We start from the raw sequence: 20,940 nt of genomic DNA on the forward strand, positions 1-20,940 counted from the left end.
TACCAGAGTTTCTCAAGGGGATTCAAGGCCACCAGGACTCCGAGCTGGTTTTGGATGCCAGTGATTGGTTTCAAGATTTAAAATAAAAAATCGCCTTTGGTAAAATGTCAAATCAAAGTGGATCTGTTTAAAATGAACAGGTGGACTCTTGTCTATTCCGAGGAGTTAAAGTTCATGTTCACATTCTGCATGAAAAATACACATTTAATTGCCTACCCGAGCCAGTAAGTGCACTGACAAAACCCGAAAATGGATTTCAAATCCCAAAGAGAACTGAGGATGTTTTTAAATTGCCTTGATCTTTTCTTTTCCTTCTAAACATGTTTTAACCGTGTAGGTCGCTGCATTTTACATGCTATTATTAGCTTCCATTCTGCTAAACATGCTAATTACGCAAATGGGGAATGTGAGATTAACTGACCTCTTAACTTTTTGAATTCTCAAATGCGGGGAAAAAACATCAGGGTGTATTTGCATTGCTAATAAAAGAAATACGTCTAAATCTCTTATGCCATACTTAGGAATTCCTCTGTGGTGGCACACAATTAGCTCCATAGTCCTCCATATAAAAGCTAGAGCAGCTCTTCATGAAGATAAAGGTCCTAATTAATGAAATAAGTGCTTTTTCTTTGAATTGGCCAGATAAAATGCTTGTGAAATTCCTTGACCCACATGCCACATCTGGGGTCTCAAGGGATCTTCTTGCTGATGCGAGGAAAAAAATACAAAAACTTGAACCATTTATCGGATTAGAACCGCCTTGCCTGACAACTTTAGCAGTCATTCAAAAGATGGCTTCATTTTCAACGTAGCCATGATAAATAAATATTCAGTGTATGGGAAAACAGATGTGGACATTCATTTTTTCTGCAAGACAAATAAAGCGAAAAACATTCATGACGTTAGGGAACATTGATAAGCACACTTGACATGTTAAAATAAACACCCAAGGCCGAATATTACTGTGCTCTTAAAAAAAAAATATATATATACACTTGAAAATAAAGCCTTCCACTTCTGCGCAAGAAACCTTCGATGGTGGAGACTCAATACAACCTGGCTGTAATGCTTTTCAGCTCAGCTCATTTAACTGATGGAGGGGTTTTCATTTCTTACAATGCAATGCTTAGAATTGGGTCAAGAACTCACACAAATGGAAGACAGTAATCTTATTTAAAAAAAAAAATTAAAAAAAAGAAATATGCCCAGAAATAAAAATCCTTGAAACTTGTGCAACGGTGAAAATAAATACATTCATAATGATAATGACAATCACATATTAAAACCAAAACCAGCAATCTGCGCTGAAGTTTTTGCAGCTTAAAATATCAATTGTAATAATTTAAAATCCCATTTGTTTACAAAAATCAATTAATATGGTTTAATGGTAAGACAGATAATCTAATGATCCAAATCGTTTCATTTAATAAAACACCTACATTTGGGGAGTTGTAAAAACGGGAGACGCTGGCGTGTTTCTAGCAGACTGACAGCATCGCATCTGCGTTTTAGGGTCTCTTTATGGCTTGTCTATAAGAGAATTTATTGCTGATCACCTTACGGCTCTGTGGGGTCTTAACCAGACTATCTTTCGGAACATTTACTCTTTTATGAGCTTAAAGTCAGCCTGCGGTTGTTGGGGAGAAGTCTGAGAAAGATTTGTGCAGGCTGTTTTGACTGCACAGTTGGTCACCAATGCCATCTTAAGATCCAAACACCCGGAGGACTTCAGACAATGAATTGATTGGCTTGTGGGGTTTTATCGTCAACACCACAGTGTAGTCGATGATATTTAGGATTGAGGGCGAGGAAACGTTCTTCTCTCTAATCCGCACGAGTTTGCACACAAAAGGTTTTAAACCCGAGAGACGTTATCGTATTTAGTTAAGGTAGGGATAAAAAAAATAAAAATTCTCCAGTCAGGGCAGTGACACATTTCTTCAACTTTATTGACAGTTTGGATCAGGAAGAGAAAGACAAGGCCACACTAGCGCTGTTGGGAAATATAAAATTGATAGCTATAGATAGGTGCGTTCTGGAGCTGAAAAGTACGCGTGACAGATGTGGAAAAAGTGAATATCCTTCACAGAAGGAGTGTCACAACCTTTGGATAAGTTCCAACATTAGGGCAAATTTGATACGTGTGTGTGTGGGGGGAATCAAATGTAGACCTCAATTGGTTGCCGAACTACTATCTCCTGTAGGGGGTGAAACGAGACTTGAGGCAATCTGACTCTCAAATAAAGATGAACCCAAGATAAACAAAAAAGAGCTCAGGGAGACGCCGGCCGAGTGATCCCCTGGAAATTGTTGAGTGTTATCGGTTATCAGGCGGGGCCGAGATGTCTTCAGGAGGTGGGAGTCTGGAAAACCTTTGACGAGGCGAGCATGGCACGGACCTTTGCCATTAGATCCTGAACAGAGTGGACGGAAACAAAACAACTCGGTGAGGAACCACCTTGAATAGTCTCAGTATCCTTCTGATGACGGCGGTATAACGGAACGTGTTTCTGGGGCCGCTTTCAATCCTTGGAATCGGATTACGGAGCGCTTTGCGTGCCGACGTGTTTCTACAGCTGTTTCGGGGTAAGGCTTTGTTCCAGCCAAACATACATTCTAGCCCTCGATAGATGGCCACCATAGCCCCGGCGGTCACACAATGTCTCCACTTTGCACTTTCATTTCCCTTCCTCCGGGGGATGTGCTCGCTCACATCCCGGGAGTCATTCATTCACACGTGGACAAATAACTAGCTCTGAGCTCTGGCTGGAAGAAGAGACGAATTAACAGCTGTAATCACAGAAGGGGGGGGGGGGGTGGAATTGTCATATCACATCACTCAAAAGGCTATTTCATTTCACTTTCTGCCCCCCAGTGACTGGAAATGTACACTAACACACACTTGTCAGTGATGTCTGCCGCTGACACGGTGCCTGTAAGCCACACTTTGTTCTTCTCAGTGTGAGAGCTTGATGTCAAGGTGTGCACGAAAGTCAGGCCACCAGACTCGGTTAGTCTGCCATAAAGAGCTGCCGCTTGCAGGCTTTTTATATTCTCATTCCTTATTCTGCTTGAGATGATCATTTCGCCTCGGCCTGCAGCTAGCGCCACCTCGACAGTTGTCAACCTTCTTGGTCAGTTCTCGGAGGAACCTCGTGTGGCTGACTTCATTTATGATCATTAGTGAGACCTATCCAGAAGATATTAGCATGCGAGACAGAACCCAATGTGGTTCCCGCCAGGTAGTTTGCTGTTAGCGTCGCGTTCAAGTTTGATTTTGATCCTAAAATGGCTTCCCTTAACTACGGCGGATTTCCTGGTGGATCAATGCGAATTGAAACGCTTATTGTTGTGAAAATCAAAAAGATTTGGTGACCATGAGGGATGTATCTTGCATTTACTTCTTTGGTGCAGTCTTGTCTCTTTAATGAGGATCACGAAGAAGCAAAACCGGGATGTGCTTTGGCTTTGAACAATAACCTCAAAAAGACCGACCCGCTTTGAATTGGACCTTTGGCTAAAGACAATTAAGGTAAGCCGTCTTAAGACAAACGATTCCAAAAACTTGATTGGCCGACGTTTCGTTTTCTGTATATACCGCGTACAAGAAATCGACAGCGGGGGAGGACGAGCGGACGAGAAAGCATCGAGGCTATTATAAAACGTTGAATTATTCAGAGCGTGTTTGTAAAACATCACCGGTTTAAGTCGTAATAAGTAGCCGTGACTACAATCGCTCGGCAGAGAACAGCGGGAGTTAGGGAGTGGACCAGCAAGTTGGCCAAACAAATGTCAGAGTCAGAGTCAACTTCATCGGTACGCCCGAGACGTTTGTGAGGTTTTGTCATTGGAGACACGCGGGTGGCGACATAAATGCCCAACTAACAAGCTATCCCCCGCCTTTACCATGCCGGGCATTCCGATTTATAGCTTTGTACAATCACGCTCGACATTTTTCTTTCAGGAATGACGTGTGCACCGCATGCGATTATGGAAAGCAGCTTGATGAGCGCCGTAAATTTGACACGATGATGTTAAACAGGGCGGAGAGGAGAGAGGCTTGACCAAGGTCAGAGTATATCTGGGTGAGTGAGAGCACGATTACACTGACTAATGTCTTGGGATTTCGCAGAAGGACTACAGTGAACATTACACGCCACACGGACCCGGTGAGTCGACAGTGTGCGATTTACATTTTACACTTGGAATGTTCTGTTGTTTTATTATTAGACATTATTTTTGGGGATTTTAGTAGCGCGTGACAAAGATGGTCATTATCATTACCGTATTTTTGGGGAATATTTCAATCCTTGCGTTGTCAGATGTGTGTTTGGGGTAGATTTGATGATAATATCAATCTTGTTATTTCTTTATGATGCATCTCAATTTGTTGAAGGCATGCATATTTAACAGATTACAGAATTATTATGGATCTTATAAAATGTGAGTGTAGCCGCATAGATGACGAGATGGAAAAAAGAAAAAAAAAAAAAAAAGCAAAGAAGACAGTACCTGAGTAATTCTGGATTGAACAGCAGATACTATAGAAGAGGACACAGGCTCTTTCTCCTGAGAGGCACCCCTGCACGGAGACAAGAGGACAATCAGTGTTGGACAAAAAGCAGAGCGGAGAGCAAAAGTAAAAAAATACAATCGGGTTAACGGGGAGAGTCATACAAAATGCATGATATGTTCTCAAAAGCTCAGAGCAACACAGGAATGTGAAACAGTCAAAAGAGTAGAAAAGTGAAATATCTACCTGAAGATGATCCATCCAACAGCTATCACATCAAAAGTGGTCAACATTACTCAGAATCTACCGATGAGAGAGGGAAGGGAGGAAGTGGGCTTACCTGGACTGAGCCAGGCTGGAGGCGGGGCTTGATGATGGTGACAAAGCTCGATTAGGTGATGGGTAAGGAGAAACAGAGGAACCTGTCGTCTTCTTGCTTCCTAACGACCGGGAGCTCTTGCTTTTTACAAGAGGAGACCTGCGTGAAATTATGGTGACAAATCGAGGGCTCTTAAACATTTTCAAGATAGACAGCAGTATTTCAACGAGGACGGGGTTTTTGTATGCTCAGCAGATTGCCGCTCTCGAAACGAATGCTTGCAAAAAAAAAAACTGCCGGTTCCAGTTTGCATCAAAGTCTTGTTAGCATGCAGGAAACGCCGAAATATGTAGTACACATAAAAACAGACTGACAAAGATTCCCATTATTTCAGGAAAACCTTGACAAAAAAATATATATATATTAAAATTTAATCCTGAACATGTGCTCCCCACTCTCCAGAAAAGAGGAAGATGTCTGCCATTGTACCAAGGGCATATCTTCATAAATACTTCATATAAAGCACTATTAACGGCTTGACATTTATAGATTCTTAGGGGGTGTTGACAAGATACGACTGTTCCTTTTCCTGGTGAAACGGAGCTGAGGGGTTTTGGCACGAGTGATTTCATTCGGCTCCGCTTGCGATGGAAAGCCGCTTCGATTGCTAGCCTTCCCTTATTTGTGAAAAAGGCAACACCATTTAGCAGTGAGAAACTGTCTTCAATCGACTTGCCAAAATGATGCTTTACGACTAAAAATTCCGTCTTTGTCAAGCTCCGTTGAAACGGACCCGTCTGAAAACAGTTCAACCGAAAAAGCAAATTATGCTAACTACGTCGGTGACTCATGAGCCCATTACCTGCGCGACCAACATGAGCACTTTCGTTTTCCACTTTTCATTCCTTGCTTTTAAACTGACAAAAGGCGCCGACGGCAAGTGCTAAATTTCGAAGAAACCATCACCATGTCAACTTCCAGGAGGTCGACGCACACGGACGGCTAACACAATGACTCTGTTCACAGCCTGAAAACCACTTTGCTGTAGCCAAGACACAATGAATGACCTTTAAGGTCACAACTGTAAACCTACGTTATGTTTCTCGGAAAGTGGACAGGTCCGTTCTGAGCATGATTCCCAATGTCTTTTTTGACTGCGCAGCTTTATTCATCTCGGGTTGAAATGGTTGTTTTCCCACTTTTGCTACACTTAAGCTGCAGTTTGAAAAGACACGAACACGGAGCTCTTTTAAAATGAGTACGTACGGATTCAAAACTAAAACCAGATTCAGGTGACTATCGATTTTCACACCAGCAATATCTGTTCAATTGGCTTTTGTGCGGTCCGCCTACCGTTTATACTCTGTCGAATGGTATTTTGTTCCGATTGGCCTGTAATTCATGTGACAGACAATCTTTGTACAATTACTTTCCGAGATTCGATAGCGATTGCCTCCCTTTTCCAAAAAAGGTTCAACTTTGTTCTTATCCTCAGACGAATACTCGACTGCAGCCTGACAGGCTGAAAAAAAAAATAGCACGCCCCCTCTTATTTGGTTCAGGCTTTGAACGACATGCGACATCTTTGCTCGGCTGATGAAAGCCACAATGGAAAGTTCCGCTGATTATCAAGCGTGTCAATGTCTTTAAATGAGCTACCCAAGGCCACATTTGTACAATGGATTGCTTCGATTGATTTACTGTTGATTTTAGCATGAAGCTCGTTTCCCCTTTGAATTAATTTGATGTGTCAGTTACAAAGGCAAGGCAACGGGGGGGGAGTTAGGGCAGACTCTCCAGAGTGTTTAATTACCTTTCACTCTTTAGATGTCAAACACAGTCAGTCAGTTCATCAAACCAAGGCTTCCGCGCGAGTAAACGTGTAGCAAAGCATTACTTTCAACGTCTAGAATCGTCTCGAAGGTGCTAAACGTGTCGATGTCGGTCACAATGTAAACGACGCTCCGCGCACCCGGCTCGAAATAGATCTTTAGCGCGGCGAGTAAGACATTTCGCTGTTCGGAATTGCAAGGCGGTTGGAGCGAGACGTCACTCAAGCGGTTAATAGTGAAGTTTCATGATTACGTGTCAATCTTGTGTTCGCGTAGCTATTAGTGTAGCTTCTCAATCTTCTCTTAATTACTAGTCATCATCCCTTCAGGAGAACAATACTTGTCAGAAGTGCGATGATTAATGCTCAGGCTCGTGACGTCACCTGGATGTGGAACGCTCCTTCGGCAGGCTGGAGCGGCGGCTGTGATGATGGGACTCGCGATCCTTGACATCGTGTCGCCGTTCTGGTGACGGAGCCTCCCGGCCTCTTCTGTTTCGGGAGCGTGAGCGGGATCTTGTCAGACACACAAAGAAGAGCGTAAGATAGAGCTCGAGAGGAACTCCGAGGTAACAAACTTACCGTGACCTGTGCGACCTCCTATAGGCACTGGAAAGCGAGTGTTTGCTCTTTGGCCTTGACGAGGATCTGGAGCGTGACCTCCTTTTGTGTTTTTTCTTCTTTCTGTCTTTTTCTCTTTCCCTCTCCCTATTCCTGTCTCTCTCCCGCTCTCGATCCCTGCGCCGCTCCCGATCACCGTCTCGGTGTCGGCTTTTTTTCGAGTCCCTGTCTGCGGCTCGGGATGGAGAGCGGCGCGACGAGGACGCCGCCTCCTTGCCTCGACGGCTTCCTCGGCTTTCGGCGCGAGGCTTTTTGTCCGTGGTTGTTGCGGAGGATATTTGAGACAGCGGGAGATCAGACAGAAGGGAAAGGGCCTCTTGCATCTGAAAGGAGATTTAGAGGGGGGGGGGGGGGGGGGTCATGTCAAGTCAGTGACAGAATGCTCCTTTCGAGTCAAAATTGAATTGAGCTGTTTTAGTCCTTTCGAGTCAAAATTGAATTGAGCTGTTTTAGTAATTAGTCAAAAGACACACACACACACAAAAAAGAGAGAGAATTTCCACTGACTGGATTTAACGGTCTCTTTGTCAATTTGACGTTAGGGAGAGGAATGGATTTGTTCGTGTCCAATCGATAACAGAGCCATCCACTGAGCGAGATGCCAGAGATTAGCGCAAATGGCAGGCAGGGTCCAACTAATGTATGTGCAGAGTCTGACTTTCAGAGTCTGTTGGTAAACAAGTGCAAATTCTAGCTCATCGGTTTCGCCCATGATGAGCTCCGTATCAGTCCAGGGCAAGAATGGCTAACATATTTTCATTTCGTCCGTAAACCCATTGTTGACCCAAACAATATAACGGCGATAGCAGGCCAAGCTGCTGAGTGCCTTTAATTACTCCGGCGCTGCGCCCCCGTCTGTTTGCATTCATTTGGATGGCTGTGGGTGGATGGAAGTCCATCAGTGGATTAAACATGACCCCAACATTTTGAAAGGTTCGATTTCATCTTTCAAGGTCGGGTGCTATTCAGGTCATTCCAATTCAGAGGTGCAATCTGTGGGGCAAGACTACAACACTGACTACTTTCCATATTCAATTCCATTTCTTACTAATGTGACCAGAGTCACACGCATTGAGTACATCTACGCCGGAGAATGGATGATTCACGCTGCTGTACAAAATCAGGTAGCTGACAACAAACTCGCCCGAGTTGAAATTTGTCAGGGTGACGGGATGACTCGGGGAAAGTTGTCCAATCGCTCCGTTTCAATCCCACGCCAATCTCCATCGGTTAAAACGACTGCGGAAATGGACGGAGCGTTAAACGAGGGAGTGGGTGAAGGACAACAGAAGGCATGACGGCCAAAAGCAGATGAAGGCAGGAGGCGAACGAGATAAAGGGGTCGGCAAAGTGGAGTGCTGGCTGCATAGGACAATCAATAGCCATTTAAAAACAGTCAGGAAAGTCGGGAGAGGAATATTTATCGCACCTTTCCGTTGGCGCGTTATCGCCAGTTGGTGCTAAGGCGGAGATAATGAAATGACAGCAAGCAAGGTTTGTTTAAAATTAGCTCTGACTTATGGAAAGCTTATCCCCAACACCGACCGGCGCCTCACCTGTTTGGCCGAGATATACTGAAGTCCCAACCCTAGCAAAGAGGAACGACACTAAAACTAATGGATGTGCCTAAAACCATTCTCTTGGTCAGAACTAATAAATCGCATCTTTGACCGTTTTTATAGAAAAGGCACCTTTTCAACAAGTCGCTAAATGTTAGCCGGTTAATTGACACGGATTTTTCTTTTCTTTTTCCTACGCGTGGCACTTTAGTAACAAAGGGGCATTATGTGAGAAGATTGACTAGCGCCGGCTCATTCAGGTGCCAACAATTTGTTCCTTCGAGAATTGCTTAGCCATGATTTCAGGGAAGGTTGGGGAGGTTAATAGTCCCGTTAAATTATGGACAAACATGAACACAATGACAATTACAGACGCTCTTTGATCAAACATTTATCTACCTCAAGCTGTGTGGATAAGTCGAGTTGGGCTCTCTTGGCCTCTGGCTCCCCCGTTAATGGGTTGCGGAGAGTTTGGAGGAATAGCGCTGCCTTCCTCTTCCTCTCCGCCTGCAGCTGTTTCTCTTTGGACTCTTTGGATGCCTGCGCCAGCTTCTCTCTGGCTGCAGCTGCTAGACGATGCTCCAGTTTTTGTTTGGCTGAGATGAAAAGGCAAAAAAAACAGCACACAGACGGACATTTTAACAATCGCGACTTTTTTTTTCCCTTCTTCTTTCCGCTGTTAAAGACACGTTTGTTAGATGTTGGTGAGGGAGAAAATAAAAAGTGACACTTTTAATGCAACCTTGCTGTACCAAAAAACGGAATGACAAATAACGGGTAACAGGAGCCTTGTTAGGTGCTGCGAATAAGCGCCGGGAGGAAAAAGTAAGAAAGCGAAAATAACCCATAAGGCAAATAATTTGATTTGTTTTCCACACTCAAAAACAAAAAATGGATGTTCCGGTTTTAATGATAAGAAACACCATGTTGTGGTGGCAGACAATCCGGTGCGATTTGACACGGCATCAAACAAATAAAAGGAAGAAATCGGCATGTGGGAGGAGGTGTGGAGAAATCTGCATGACAATGGGGGTGGAATAAATTCACAGCTGGGAGAACTGAGAAACGGAGTGACACAAACGATGTGAACGAGCGCTCACGCAACGGGCGAAAATGAGTCCAGACAGAAAGGGACAAAGAGATCCCGAGCGGAAAAACAAGTGCTGGCCAGACTGATACCTTCACCTTAAAACGCACAGATATTTCTAGGAAATACTTTCGGAATTGAGAGTACTTCTCACCGGAAAGCACTTTTGGCACTTGTGACTGTTTCCCAGCCCGTCGATACAAATTAGCATTCAGCCGTCTGCCGCTGATTCTCCAGCTTCGCTATCTGATCAAGTTAGGCCGGCTGACCGACGGCCACTTTGCCGGACGGCCGAGCAAATTCAATTAGCCATTTATAAGGCTTTTTAAGCCTCTCTCTCGTTTCACTTTTTCGAGACTTGTCCACTGAACCTTAAGCGGTCCAGTCGGCTCCCTCGATGCAGAAAACGTGGCGGGCATTTGTCCGAATGGGCTGCGCGTTTGTCTTTCCAGTCTCTCGTTAGTAGGCGTCGTTATGATCTAGGGCAAGTTATTACTCCCTCGCTCTGCCCCTCGTTATCTAATAAATTCTAAAAACAGCCTGTTTAAATATGTACACTGTCTTCAGACACAGTCAAATTATTCTCAGGCTGATAGCCCAAGCATTTCGTGCCTAGATGTTAAATGGTCAACATTTCAGAATGCCTTTAGAGATAATTCATGACGGCAAAATGAAATCAACCCATTTGGAAGGGTTTCTTTTTGATGTTACCTTGTTTTGCCTCCATTTGTTGCAAACTGAGACACCTCTTTTCCTCCGGTGCGCTGACTGGCGGAGGCTCTTTTTCAACCGGTTCGGCGCTAACACCGACCACTTCTTGGATCCGCTCCCCTTCGAGCAACTGTAAACACACGTTTGTTTGTTAAGGTAGACGACTTCAAATCACACGGCATGAAGTGTAACATTTCTATCAAACGCAGGGAGGGGAGAAAAATAATAAATCCACCCACAGTCATTTTGGGAGCTTAAGATCAGGGGATGCTTTGAGAATAATTGTCAATTTCTGTCTATGTGAAGCCCTTTGAGACTGCTTGTGATTTGGGGCTATACAAATAAACTTGACTTGACTTGACCTTGTCCTCATCCGAGTCGTCATCCAGCCGCACTCGGTTTTTCTCCAGTGACAGCATTTCATTTTCCTTTGGCTTGATGGCAAAACAAATTGGTGCAAAAGAAGCTGGAACAGCAAAGAAACGCGAGTGAAGCAGTATTTTGGATTCACACAAGGAAGAAACTTAATGCTTGCTGTGTTATTACCAACAGTGCAGATATTCATACTTGCTGGCCTGTTGATAGCCTTTGTGAATTACTACCGTCATTTGCAAACACACATCAAGCTTTGGCAGACTTGGGATATTTTCAGCCGACTAGCGAGAAATAACTGTGTATAGTATACCAAGCACCCGCCGACTTATGGAAATAAAAAAGAAAAAAAAATCCAATAAGCACAAGCCTATTCACCCAATGCTTAAAGGGAAATGACAAATACCTTTGTTCATTTTGGAATCGCTGGCAGACTCGTCCAAATGGAGGCTCCCACCTTCAGCCATCTGAAAAATGGACAATGGTTGCAGTTACAAAATTGATTTGGAATTTCCACATGTGATGGGTATTCAATTTTATTACAGTAACATTGACTATGTGACTACGGGAAATACTATAAACAGTACGGGGGGGCAGTATTGAATCTGAAACTATGGAGAGAGAAAAAAACTTTCCTCTTTTTGTACTAGTGTGAGTCACAGCGATTCTCTCACAAAAACCATTTACAGTATGTCGAGCAAAAGAAATGAATTAAAGATCCCCGAGCGCTTGAGAGAAATTGCCTCCAGCGCGGTGAGTGTCATGGTTGCAGGATAGTCCAAAGCATGCCTCAGCATTCAGTACCACGTTTGGGCCGCATAAGAATTGCCTGTGGCAGCCTCCGAGAGGTTGAGTGTGTACGTTGTCGGACAAGTAAGTTGGGGGGGGGGGGTCTTGTTGATTGTAGGAGGGCTACTTGGACTTTTAATGCTGGTGAGAGATTGGCCGCTCTCTTCAGCATCTGTGTGAGGCCGGGAATGCTTGACGCAGTTGGTTGGAAAAAGATGAAAAGGGACTTCCGGGCAAATCCATACAGCAAAAGGCAAGCATACCAAAACTTGGAATACCTCTGACAAGCTTTTCCCTTCTTTCTGCATGTAGTAATTCTTCTTGTACTCATAATAGGGGTTGTACTGGTGCCAAGACTGCAGAAAGTCAAACCTGTACAGAAGAACACAAGGCCGTCTGACAATGGCGTGGTCTCGGGAGGCGGATGAAGGAAGTGCTTTTTACGTAACGAAAAGAGAAAAGCGCCACCGTGTTCACTCGCGAGACTCACCGCGGATCATTCTTGGCACGGACGCTGGCTTCGAATTTGAGCCCGTTCCTGACGACGTACTCCGCCAGCTTGTCGATGACGGCCTGGATGTCCACCGGTGGGGGGATTATAGCGGGCGCCGCTGCCGCCGTGACAACTGGAGCTTCAGCCTTGAAATTGCTTTCGGGTGAAGCCAAAATGGTTCGACAAGTTAAACCTATTAGCGGCCTGCGTCCTTTTACGCGGCTCCTGACTCAATGACACGTCTATAAATCGCGGCAAGAGTCGCGATTCATTACAACGAGATTGACGTGTTCTCAACGCAGTCGATCGTGCGCTACCTGATTCCCGGAATGCTAACAGGAGCAGCAGACGCCGTGACCTGAGAAGCTTGCGACGCCGCGCCGACGTTTTCCGAGATAGCCGGATGCGGGAATGCTCCGGAAGCGGTCGTGGGAGTCATCCCGGATGAGGTTACGCTGCTGTAGTAGGCGCTGGCGTCGACTCCTGGGGGAGGCGGGGCTACGCAGTATGTTCCATCGGGAAGCATGTAATAGCCGTAGTACACAGCAGAAGCGTTTGCTGGAAACAGGAGGAGGACAGAGTCAAATTGTGTCATCCAAATACCAGGTTTATCGTGGAGCCCAAAATAAGAATCAAGCTTCAGTGTCATCTTAAGATTTACGATTGTTCGGGAGACAGCAGAGAGCATGTGGCCGAGCGTAGTCGAGTGAGCAGCTGCATTCAAATGGCTCTCCTGAGAACAACACATCAGTACGCTGCTTGTGTTCAGCCCTCGCAAGTAAAGCAAAGCCGAGGTGTTCATTATGAGGCTGCGATATTGATATTTCCACTGCCGCCGAGCCTCGCTTTGTTCCGTGCGCCTTATTGTTCGGCGGCAGGTTTCTTTTTTTTTTTTTTTTTAATACTTACGCAATGATGTGTAGTTACAAGAACTAATTTATATACCCCAAAAAAAGTAAGTTACTGCAAAATGGGCCTCATCACGCTTGTTTACCTGAAGCAGGCGAGAATGGGGAGCAGGAGAAAGAAATTAACGGTCGGCGTTAACGAGGGCACGGCGATATGAACGCATTAGTCACTGAACTAGTTAACTTTCACGGCAAATCCAATTTTCTCTAATCAGAAAATGGAAGAAAAAAAAAAAAGCGACACCACGAGCCGTCATTACAAAAAAAAAAAAATGCGAGATGAAAGACTTTTATGGTGAGGAACAAAAAGGCTAAAAGGGATTCCGGCGGTGTGGTAAAATGGAAGACATTCTCGGCTTACAAAGCGGTAAATTACGACTCTTTTCTCAAAATTACCCGGGCATGTGAATGCTCATAAATACTGTCACCGACAGTCGCAAAGTCCCTGTTGGTACTCGCTCGAGTATTTTACTCGGCGACAACATGGGGGGAAAAACTTTGCGTTGTCTTGCTTCACTCACGGTCCGCTGCGTACTGCGTCGCTGCGGCGGGCGCGGCGGGATCGGGCGCTTGCTCTGCAACCGTTTGCACTGCCGCCAAGCCGTTTCTTTCCTCTCTCGCTTTACGCACCAACGCGGCAAGGGGATGGTCTGGGTCCATCACATGAAGAGGCTGCGGGGGAAAAAAAAAAAAAAGGTCGCATCACTACAGTTACATAGTTCTCATTTGACTCTTCCATCAAGAAACTTCACCCAAGTAATTTACCTTCACCAGCTCCTCCAGCCGTGAGCATTTTTTGGGCGCAAACAAACTAGGGTGAAGGTAGTTGCCGTCCCCGTAGTCATCGGAATCGTCAGAATCGTTTTCTGCATCAAGAGCAGGCGAAGAAAATCCACACGGGCGTTTAGCCAAACATTTGAGGTGTGTTGCCGGGTGGCAGAGTATATCTCTCACCTTCGGACTGCTCTTGTTTGTTATTGGAGGCCGCGTTGTAGCGACCTTCCTTCATGGCCTTCAAGATGTGTTTGTAATACGGGTTCAAGTAGTGGTCAAAGCGGAGAAAGTCGAACTGGGAGTTGCCGGATTGCTTGGCTTTCAGCACAATCTCAAACTGAGCGCCCTGCTGACTTACAAAGGTGGCCGTCCGCTCGATGATGTTATGAGTTTTGATGGTGGCTGGCTAGGGAAAACAAATACGCAAAAAAAAAAAAAAAAGGTCAACAAGACTTTATGGCAAGGACACAAGCTATTTCATCACCGAGGCATTTGCATGCAAGCGCTCCGACACGCGTTGCAGTCATATAAATTCTCAACTCGCACGGGGTGGAAATCAGTCGAACAAGAAATGCTCCATCATTAATTCATTATTGTTCCCCGTGTGCGCTTTCAATGATTAATCTTTGTCATTACCTAGAGAGCACATAGACGTGCAGAAATGTCTGAGCGGACGCTAATCTCAATGAAACCATAAGCTATCAAATACGATTAAAGACTGCGGCCAGAAAGATGCCAGGGTCAAACAATGCTAATCGATTATGGAGCTCAGGGCTGCTATTAGTTTTAGGACCTCAGAGGACCCCACACGCTCCAATTACAAAGTTGTGCAAAATACAAGGGCCGAGTACAATGACAAAAAAAATAATCATTTGACTTATTATTAGACTGTTCATTGTATATTGATCTTTAATACTCACCAGTTCGACGTCAGGTGGGATCTCGAGTCCTTGGGGAGCAACAAATGGTTGTTCATTCTCTTCGGGCTCTGCCTCGACTATGTGTTGGGAAAATGTGCAAAATGCAAGTGTCACATATTGTATTAACAACTGTATTAGAAGTTCTCGCTTTGTTTTCTGTAGGGATTGCGATTGTGCGTATGCTCAGTAGGTGACTCCAATGTAATCAGTCCAAAGTTGCAATAATGTTCAGTCGCATCATGAATTTTATACGACATATAACCACAAATGTTACGAGACTATTTACTACCATCTACTATTTAATATCCATTTATTTCATTGCACAGCAGGGCATTTATTGGAAGTCAAAGGGTTGCTCGTTTAACCAGCATCTGTTTTGGTGGCCATGTTTTTAGCGGCAAGAGGAGCGACACCTCCAGTGCGGTGACCGATGGTTTGGAATAAATTGGGGTGAGAATTACGCAACGTAAACACCATATGACATGTTTTGACAGATGACTGTTAATTATACAGGTATTAACCTTCAGACGCCAACCTGCCATTACTGGTGATGACAATTTAATGAATGTCATTATTAAAAGCGTGCGCCTATTTTTCTCTCCATCCATGTGTGAGCGCGACAATCGGTGCAGGTTCCTCCCGATTTCTCACCGGCGCGCTTGTTTGCGTCCTCTTCCTCGGTCGGCTGGGAAGGGTCGTAGTATTCGGCGGTGTACTTGAAGGCCACGGCGTTGTAGGTGCCTTCGTCGGCAAGTGCCTCGCTCAGACGTTTGTACTCCTCCTCTGCGGGGGGGGGGGGGGGGGAATAAAAAGTCAAGTAACGTGGGACGTTATATTCCAATTATTGACACTTCGCACTGACAAATAAGAAATGAGAAATAAAAACTGAAGAGGCATAAGCGGTTTGACCTGAAAGTTGCTTTTCCCCCCCCAAATGAAATCATTTCATTAAAGGACAAAATTCCCACTAAAAGTATCTCCAACGCTCTTTAGTGGGATACCTGGGTAATAACCGGAATAAATGGGAGTCAAAGTCCCAAACTCAAGGGCAAGACAGTCTTAAGCGATGAAAACGTATAGATGAGCGTGGCTGGCATCAATCGTGAACAAAGTCATTCTGTCCTGTCCGTTTGGGGATAAGCCACCATATTTCACTCAATACGCTGGCTTATTAATTTCATTAAGAGAGTCAGGATGTCTTCCAGGAGGGTGCTCTGTCATCGAAATACGCCATTCCGTGACAATGTCAAATGAATCAGATGAGTATTCCAGCAGTCAAACGCGGTTCCTGTAGAAAGGGCCTCGGCGCAAAGCGATGGCGATTTCGATCTCAAAACGATTAATCGTTCGTCCAACAAGCTCGAACGAAGCTCGACGTAGCCGTGCTTACCTTGTCTCGCCTCTTCCTCCAGCAGGTCGGTACGAAAAGCCAGATATCGTTCTTCGTCGCAGAGCGCCTCGATTCTGGCTTCTTCCTCCGACAGCTGGTAGGATGTGTTCCACGATCCACTGTCATACTCTGAAAGGTCATGTAAGTGACCGCGCCCATCGTATCTGTTGAATGAAAAGCCGCATTAGCCTTGACGAAATTGACAAACCCGCTTATCTACATTAATTGCCTACTTACCAGGGGCGGGTGGTTTATAACACCCCTAGCTAGTTAAGAAATATTCTGGCGATCTGAGTGCGCTTGGAGAATGTTAGGATCTTGTCTGAAGGCTAACAATAAAATGGAAAAAAAACCAAGGACCCTACATCGAAATCAAAGCAATTAAAGCAACCCCTTACCTTACAGGGTTTCCACCCCCTGTAACACTCATCAATACTTTTACATCTGTAAAGAGAGTTACATTCACACAAACCCGGGTACATAAATACCTATCCGTAAGAACGCAAACGGACGACATTTTCCTGGGTTCGTCCCTCTACTCCATCGTTGCAGTTTCTTCAGGGAAGACAAAGAAACGGGGTGGCTGAGGTTGGCATTCGGGGTTTGTCGGGACCCCTTTTTGCCTACCTTGCTGGGGAAAGAACTGGGTTATGTTGATTTAAGACATACATACAAAAGGCTGTACAAGGTGAAACAACTTGGGCCACTGGAGGTCAAGGTGATTCAAAAAGAAAGGTTAGCGTGTGTTGCCTTGGAGGTAGGACATGCTCACTGAGAGGTATTTTAGGCAGAATTTAATTGGGAAAAGAACAAACAAATGAAAACAATCACAGTTTTCACTACATCATAGTCAGTTAGAAGTTAACATTTCCAGAGGAATTCCAATTCCGACATGCCAAATGCAAAGGCCAAATGGTCGTAATGCATGAGATTACTAAAAGTTTGATCTGTTTGTTTGGGTGACGTTAACAAATAAGAAATGCATTAACGGCTAGCGATTGAAAATGACGTGACGTTTGGAAGCTAGCAAAAACAAAAACAAATGCGGGGTTTTTACACATCAACATGTTACTCTGGAAATGTCGTTTTCTTTGTTTTCAACGTCCCATTACACATGGAGTAAACATTCTCAACAGTTTCAGGCATCCCACTCGGGCTTCTGCAAAACTAACTCCAACCGGTTCCGTCAACTTTGAAACAGGCTAACGGATAGGCTAGATGGTTAGCATAGGGTTTCGGTGAAAGTGTTCAACCGACCTATCAATCATGATGCGCTTGTCCCCCATCCATGGGATAAGATGTTTTCCATGTTCGTGGTAAAGAGCCCTTTCGTCGTCTCGGAACACTTTACAGGCGTAGCCGAACACCAAAAGGTCGGCGTATTTTTCACTGTCACTTGCATCCGTCGCCGGTTTGTTGTTTGGATCCTTCTTTGACGTCCCGCGACGATACATTTCCGAATCGATGTAAAAAAAAAAAAACGCTAATGTGCGTATCGAAATAGAACTTAAAAAGAAAACAAAATACTCGCAGATGTCAAGCTAATATGTGGTTCGGATAGCACGGCTACAAAATGCTAGGTGCAGTTGGTCGCCATCTTGAAACGTAGTGGGTTTTTTTGTTTTCAACAATCTTTATTGATATAGAAGATAGCAACAACTTTACGTTTACAAAACACACCCCGGACGTTAAAACGTGTATAAAAAAACTAATAAAGGTTCAATATGAAAGAAAACCAATACAGTGTAAACAAATTTATGATTTGATCATATTATATAGTTTGTAAAAAATACTTTCACAGCTTTTTGGACACAATGTCAAAAATAAAATCAACAAGTTGGTTTCTCATGAATAAATTTGGTTATCTGAATGCAGAATTTTGCTAAAATAATAAGGTTTATTAAATAATATTGAAACAGTACTAAATGTAGCTTTTGTTCAGAATTTGATTCGGGGCCAGTGAAGCAATTGGGCCCCTTTGAATGCCATGAAATGCAAAATAATTATAGCATTCGTATTTTTAAATACATATATTTGTAAATTGTGTGTTATGATTCCTCAGAAACAACTATTAAGCGTGTATGTACGTGTGTGAAATAAGGATAAAACAACAAATTCAGAAATTTAAAAAAATGTGTTAAGGATAAAACAACAAATTCAGAAAAATAAAAAAATAAAAAAAACTGCATAAACAATAAACACACACCATTTACTGTCTCATTAAGTGAGGAAACACATCGTGCCAATTCAAGGTTATAGAATAAAGCTGTGAATCCTCCATTGTCAAAAAGGAACAATGTAACTCTTTTATCTCTCCTTCTATTATTTATTAGCTCAGCTCGTGCTTTGTTAAAAAAAAAAAAGTAGTGTGAAAACAAGATGCGAAGAGACTGCCTGCCTTATTCAAATGCACAGCTACAGTTTGCCCACAGCTATAACCAGGACAAATGACATACTGTATCATAATATACTCTGCTAAGTGAGTCGCCTGTCGCCCCGATGTCGTACGGTTGCAGTTGCTCATCAATAAGGCAGGCTTTGCAAACTATTACCATCCCATTAAAAGGCTGTTACTGTATGATGTGTAATCACGATAATACAGTCGGGCCTCATGTAAATACAGCACGAGGAAGATACCAAAATATCCTTGTGTAAAGACTTCACGGTTAAACTCAAGTGAACCTCTCCTGAAAATCCGAATTCTGGGGTTCAAGATCAGAGGCTTTCTTGTACACATGCCACACGCAACCTCTTACAAGCACCACCCAAAAGTTCATTTTGTACAGGTGCACTTCAGTTTGCCCTCAAGATTGTTAGATGAGAAAGAAATGGGCCCTTGTTACAGCTTTGCTAATAACGGATCATTTCACCTTTATGGGCTCTCATGGACTGGTAGCGATATCGAGTTTCCCTCAAAGGCATCGTAATACATCAGGAGTTAGCGGGAGCCGAGCCCCTGAATGAAAGCAACACGGCCGAGCCCCCTTATGCCCAAGGCTTTTACGAGTATAATTTATGTCTCTCCTGCTGACTGCCACTTTTAATGTGTGGATGTAAGTGACAAATGGGTCTGGCTTGCACGATTATAATCATTCCAAGGTAATTATTTGACACGCATGTACAACGCTGACATGTTGGATCGCACACACAAACATTTGGATCCATTTCACAGAAGGTATAAAAATGACATCTCGAAATAATGGCCTAATAATAATATTTATCAAGAAAATAAATTATGGAATGTTGCTAATGTCACTTTAGCCCTAAGAAGAAAAATAGCTGAGAAACGAGCGCTCTGAATTTTGGCAAATCTTGAATTTTATTTAAATTTTGTCTGTTGTGGTCGTGTTCATTAATTATTCATGAGCTGTCATGGTGGAGAGCAAGGTGAACCTTTTAAAACTTTTATTAGCGTCAAAAAGTTTTTGACAATTTGCATAACTATTAGCCTAACACCAATATTTTTGCCTTTTAAGCAGACGACGTTGTCCACAATGCTTCTTTTTTCGAGACAAGTTCCTTAAATCGTTTTTTCCCAAGCCATCTCTTGATTGACAGGTGGGACAAGATGGCGCCAACAAAAACAAATGCCTCGCTGCTACAACTGCCACCGTTATTTAGAAGCCACACAAATCAACTTTGACTGTTTTGCTGAGCCAAATCCATTTATTGAAATTACTCAGCATCTGTAGCTAAAGTTTCAATTAGCAAATCTATTTTTTTAGAGCCCTATTTGGAATTTGGTGACTTTAGAACTGTTTATTTACTACGGCCTTTAAAAGAGTCCAAAGTGAGGATTTACGAGATCTACTTCACTTATGCAGCCGGGTCATCATCTCTCTGTGTGTGTGTTTACGGTAAATCCAATCGTCCACTCCGACTTACATTTACTTCAGTTCTTTATAGACGTAGTCATTTACATTAGTTCGATGGAGCTCGACCGCAGCTATAAAACTGTCTTGTGCTTAATATGTAACGGATCAATGTGGATTGGAGAGCCTATCAAACAAATCTGGTCCTGTTTGAAATCCATTTATTTTCATTTGTTTATGAACTTCCGTAATGATTGCAAGGGTTAAAATACGGGCTAATTAAATTACACGCAATTAACAAAATGATCCAATCTGAGTGTGTATCGAAATTATTTTTTTCCAGCTCAGGGCTACCAGCCAAGTTCTTTAACGGAGTAAAATGAGTTTTAATTGGTTGTTAATTGTTGGCCTGACTAAAAGGGTGATTTTGAAATGTGAAAGGATTGGCGATGCCATGTCATCCATCCAATTTGTTCTCTCGCCAAAAAAGTCTTTAGGACGTATTAGACACTTTTTTTTTTTTTTTTTAACAAGATCCCTTATGACTTCTGTTTTCCATCAAGTTCATGTGGCAAAAAATATGATGCATCTTTTTTTTTGTTCTTTAACAATATTTGATATTTGTCAAAGTTGTGGTGACCGGTTCAGGGTCTTATTGCTCAAAACAGAACAAGCAAAAAAAAAAACTTGTCAATGAGCAGAAAATAAAAAAAGGAGAAAGGAGAAGACCAAGAAATAAAACGAGAGAAATAGCAAGAGACAGGCGGGGGGAGAGATGCCAAAAGCAGATCACCAGTATGAGACAAACCAATAAATGGGGAGACAAACAGCCACTGGACAT

At 43.5% G+C, this 20,940-nt stretch overlaps 1 protein-coding gene across 1 annotated transcript; it reads right to left on the reverse strand.

The window, feature by feature from the left end:
• Nucleotides 1-1,928: 1,928 nt before the first annotated feature.
• Nucleotides 1,929-17,901, reverse strand: sfswap (splicing factor SWAP). The gene is made up of 19 exons (XM_061293413.1): nt 17,545-17,901; nt 16,288-16,451; nt 15,549-15,680; nt 14,898-14,974; nt 14,158-14,383; nt 13,969-14,069; nt 13,725-13,875; nt 12,613-12,853; nt 12,293-12,451; nt 12,081-12,174; nt 11,420-11,480; nt 11,004-11,107; nt 10,642-10,771; nt 9,243-9,439; nt 7,246-7,607; nt 7,048-7,179; nt 4,854-4,991; nt 4,513-4,582; nt 1,929-2,414 (listed from the first exon to the last, which is right to left on the reverse strand). The coding sequence occupies exons 1-19, from the start codon at nt 17,739-17,741 to the stop codon at nt 2,349-2,351; spliced, it is 2,802 nt and encodes a 933-aa protein (XP_061149397.1). The 5' UTR covers nt 17,742-17,901; the 3' UTR covers nt 1,929-2,348.
• Between the last annotated feature and the right edge of the window lie 3,039 nt (nt 17,902-20,940).

The sequence above is a fragment of the Syngnathus typhle genome, linkage group LG12 (genome assembly GCF_033458585.1).
Source record: "Syngnathus typhle isolate RoL2023-S1 ecotype Sweden linkage group LG12, RoL_Styp_1.0, whole genome shotgun sequence".
NCBI lineage: Eukaryota > Metazoa > Chordata > Actinopteri > Syngnathiformes > Syngnathidae > Syngnathus > Syngnathus typhle.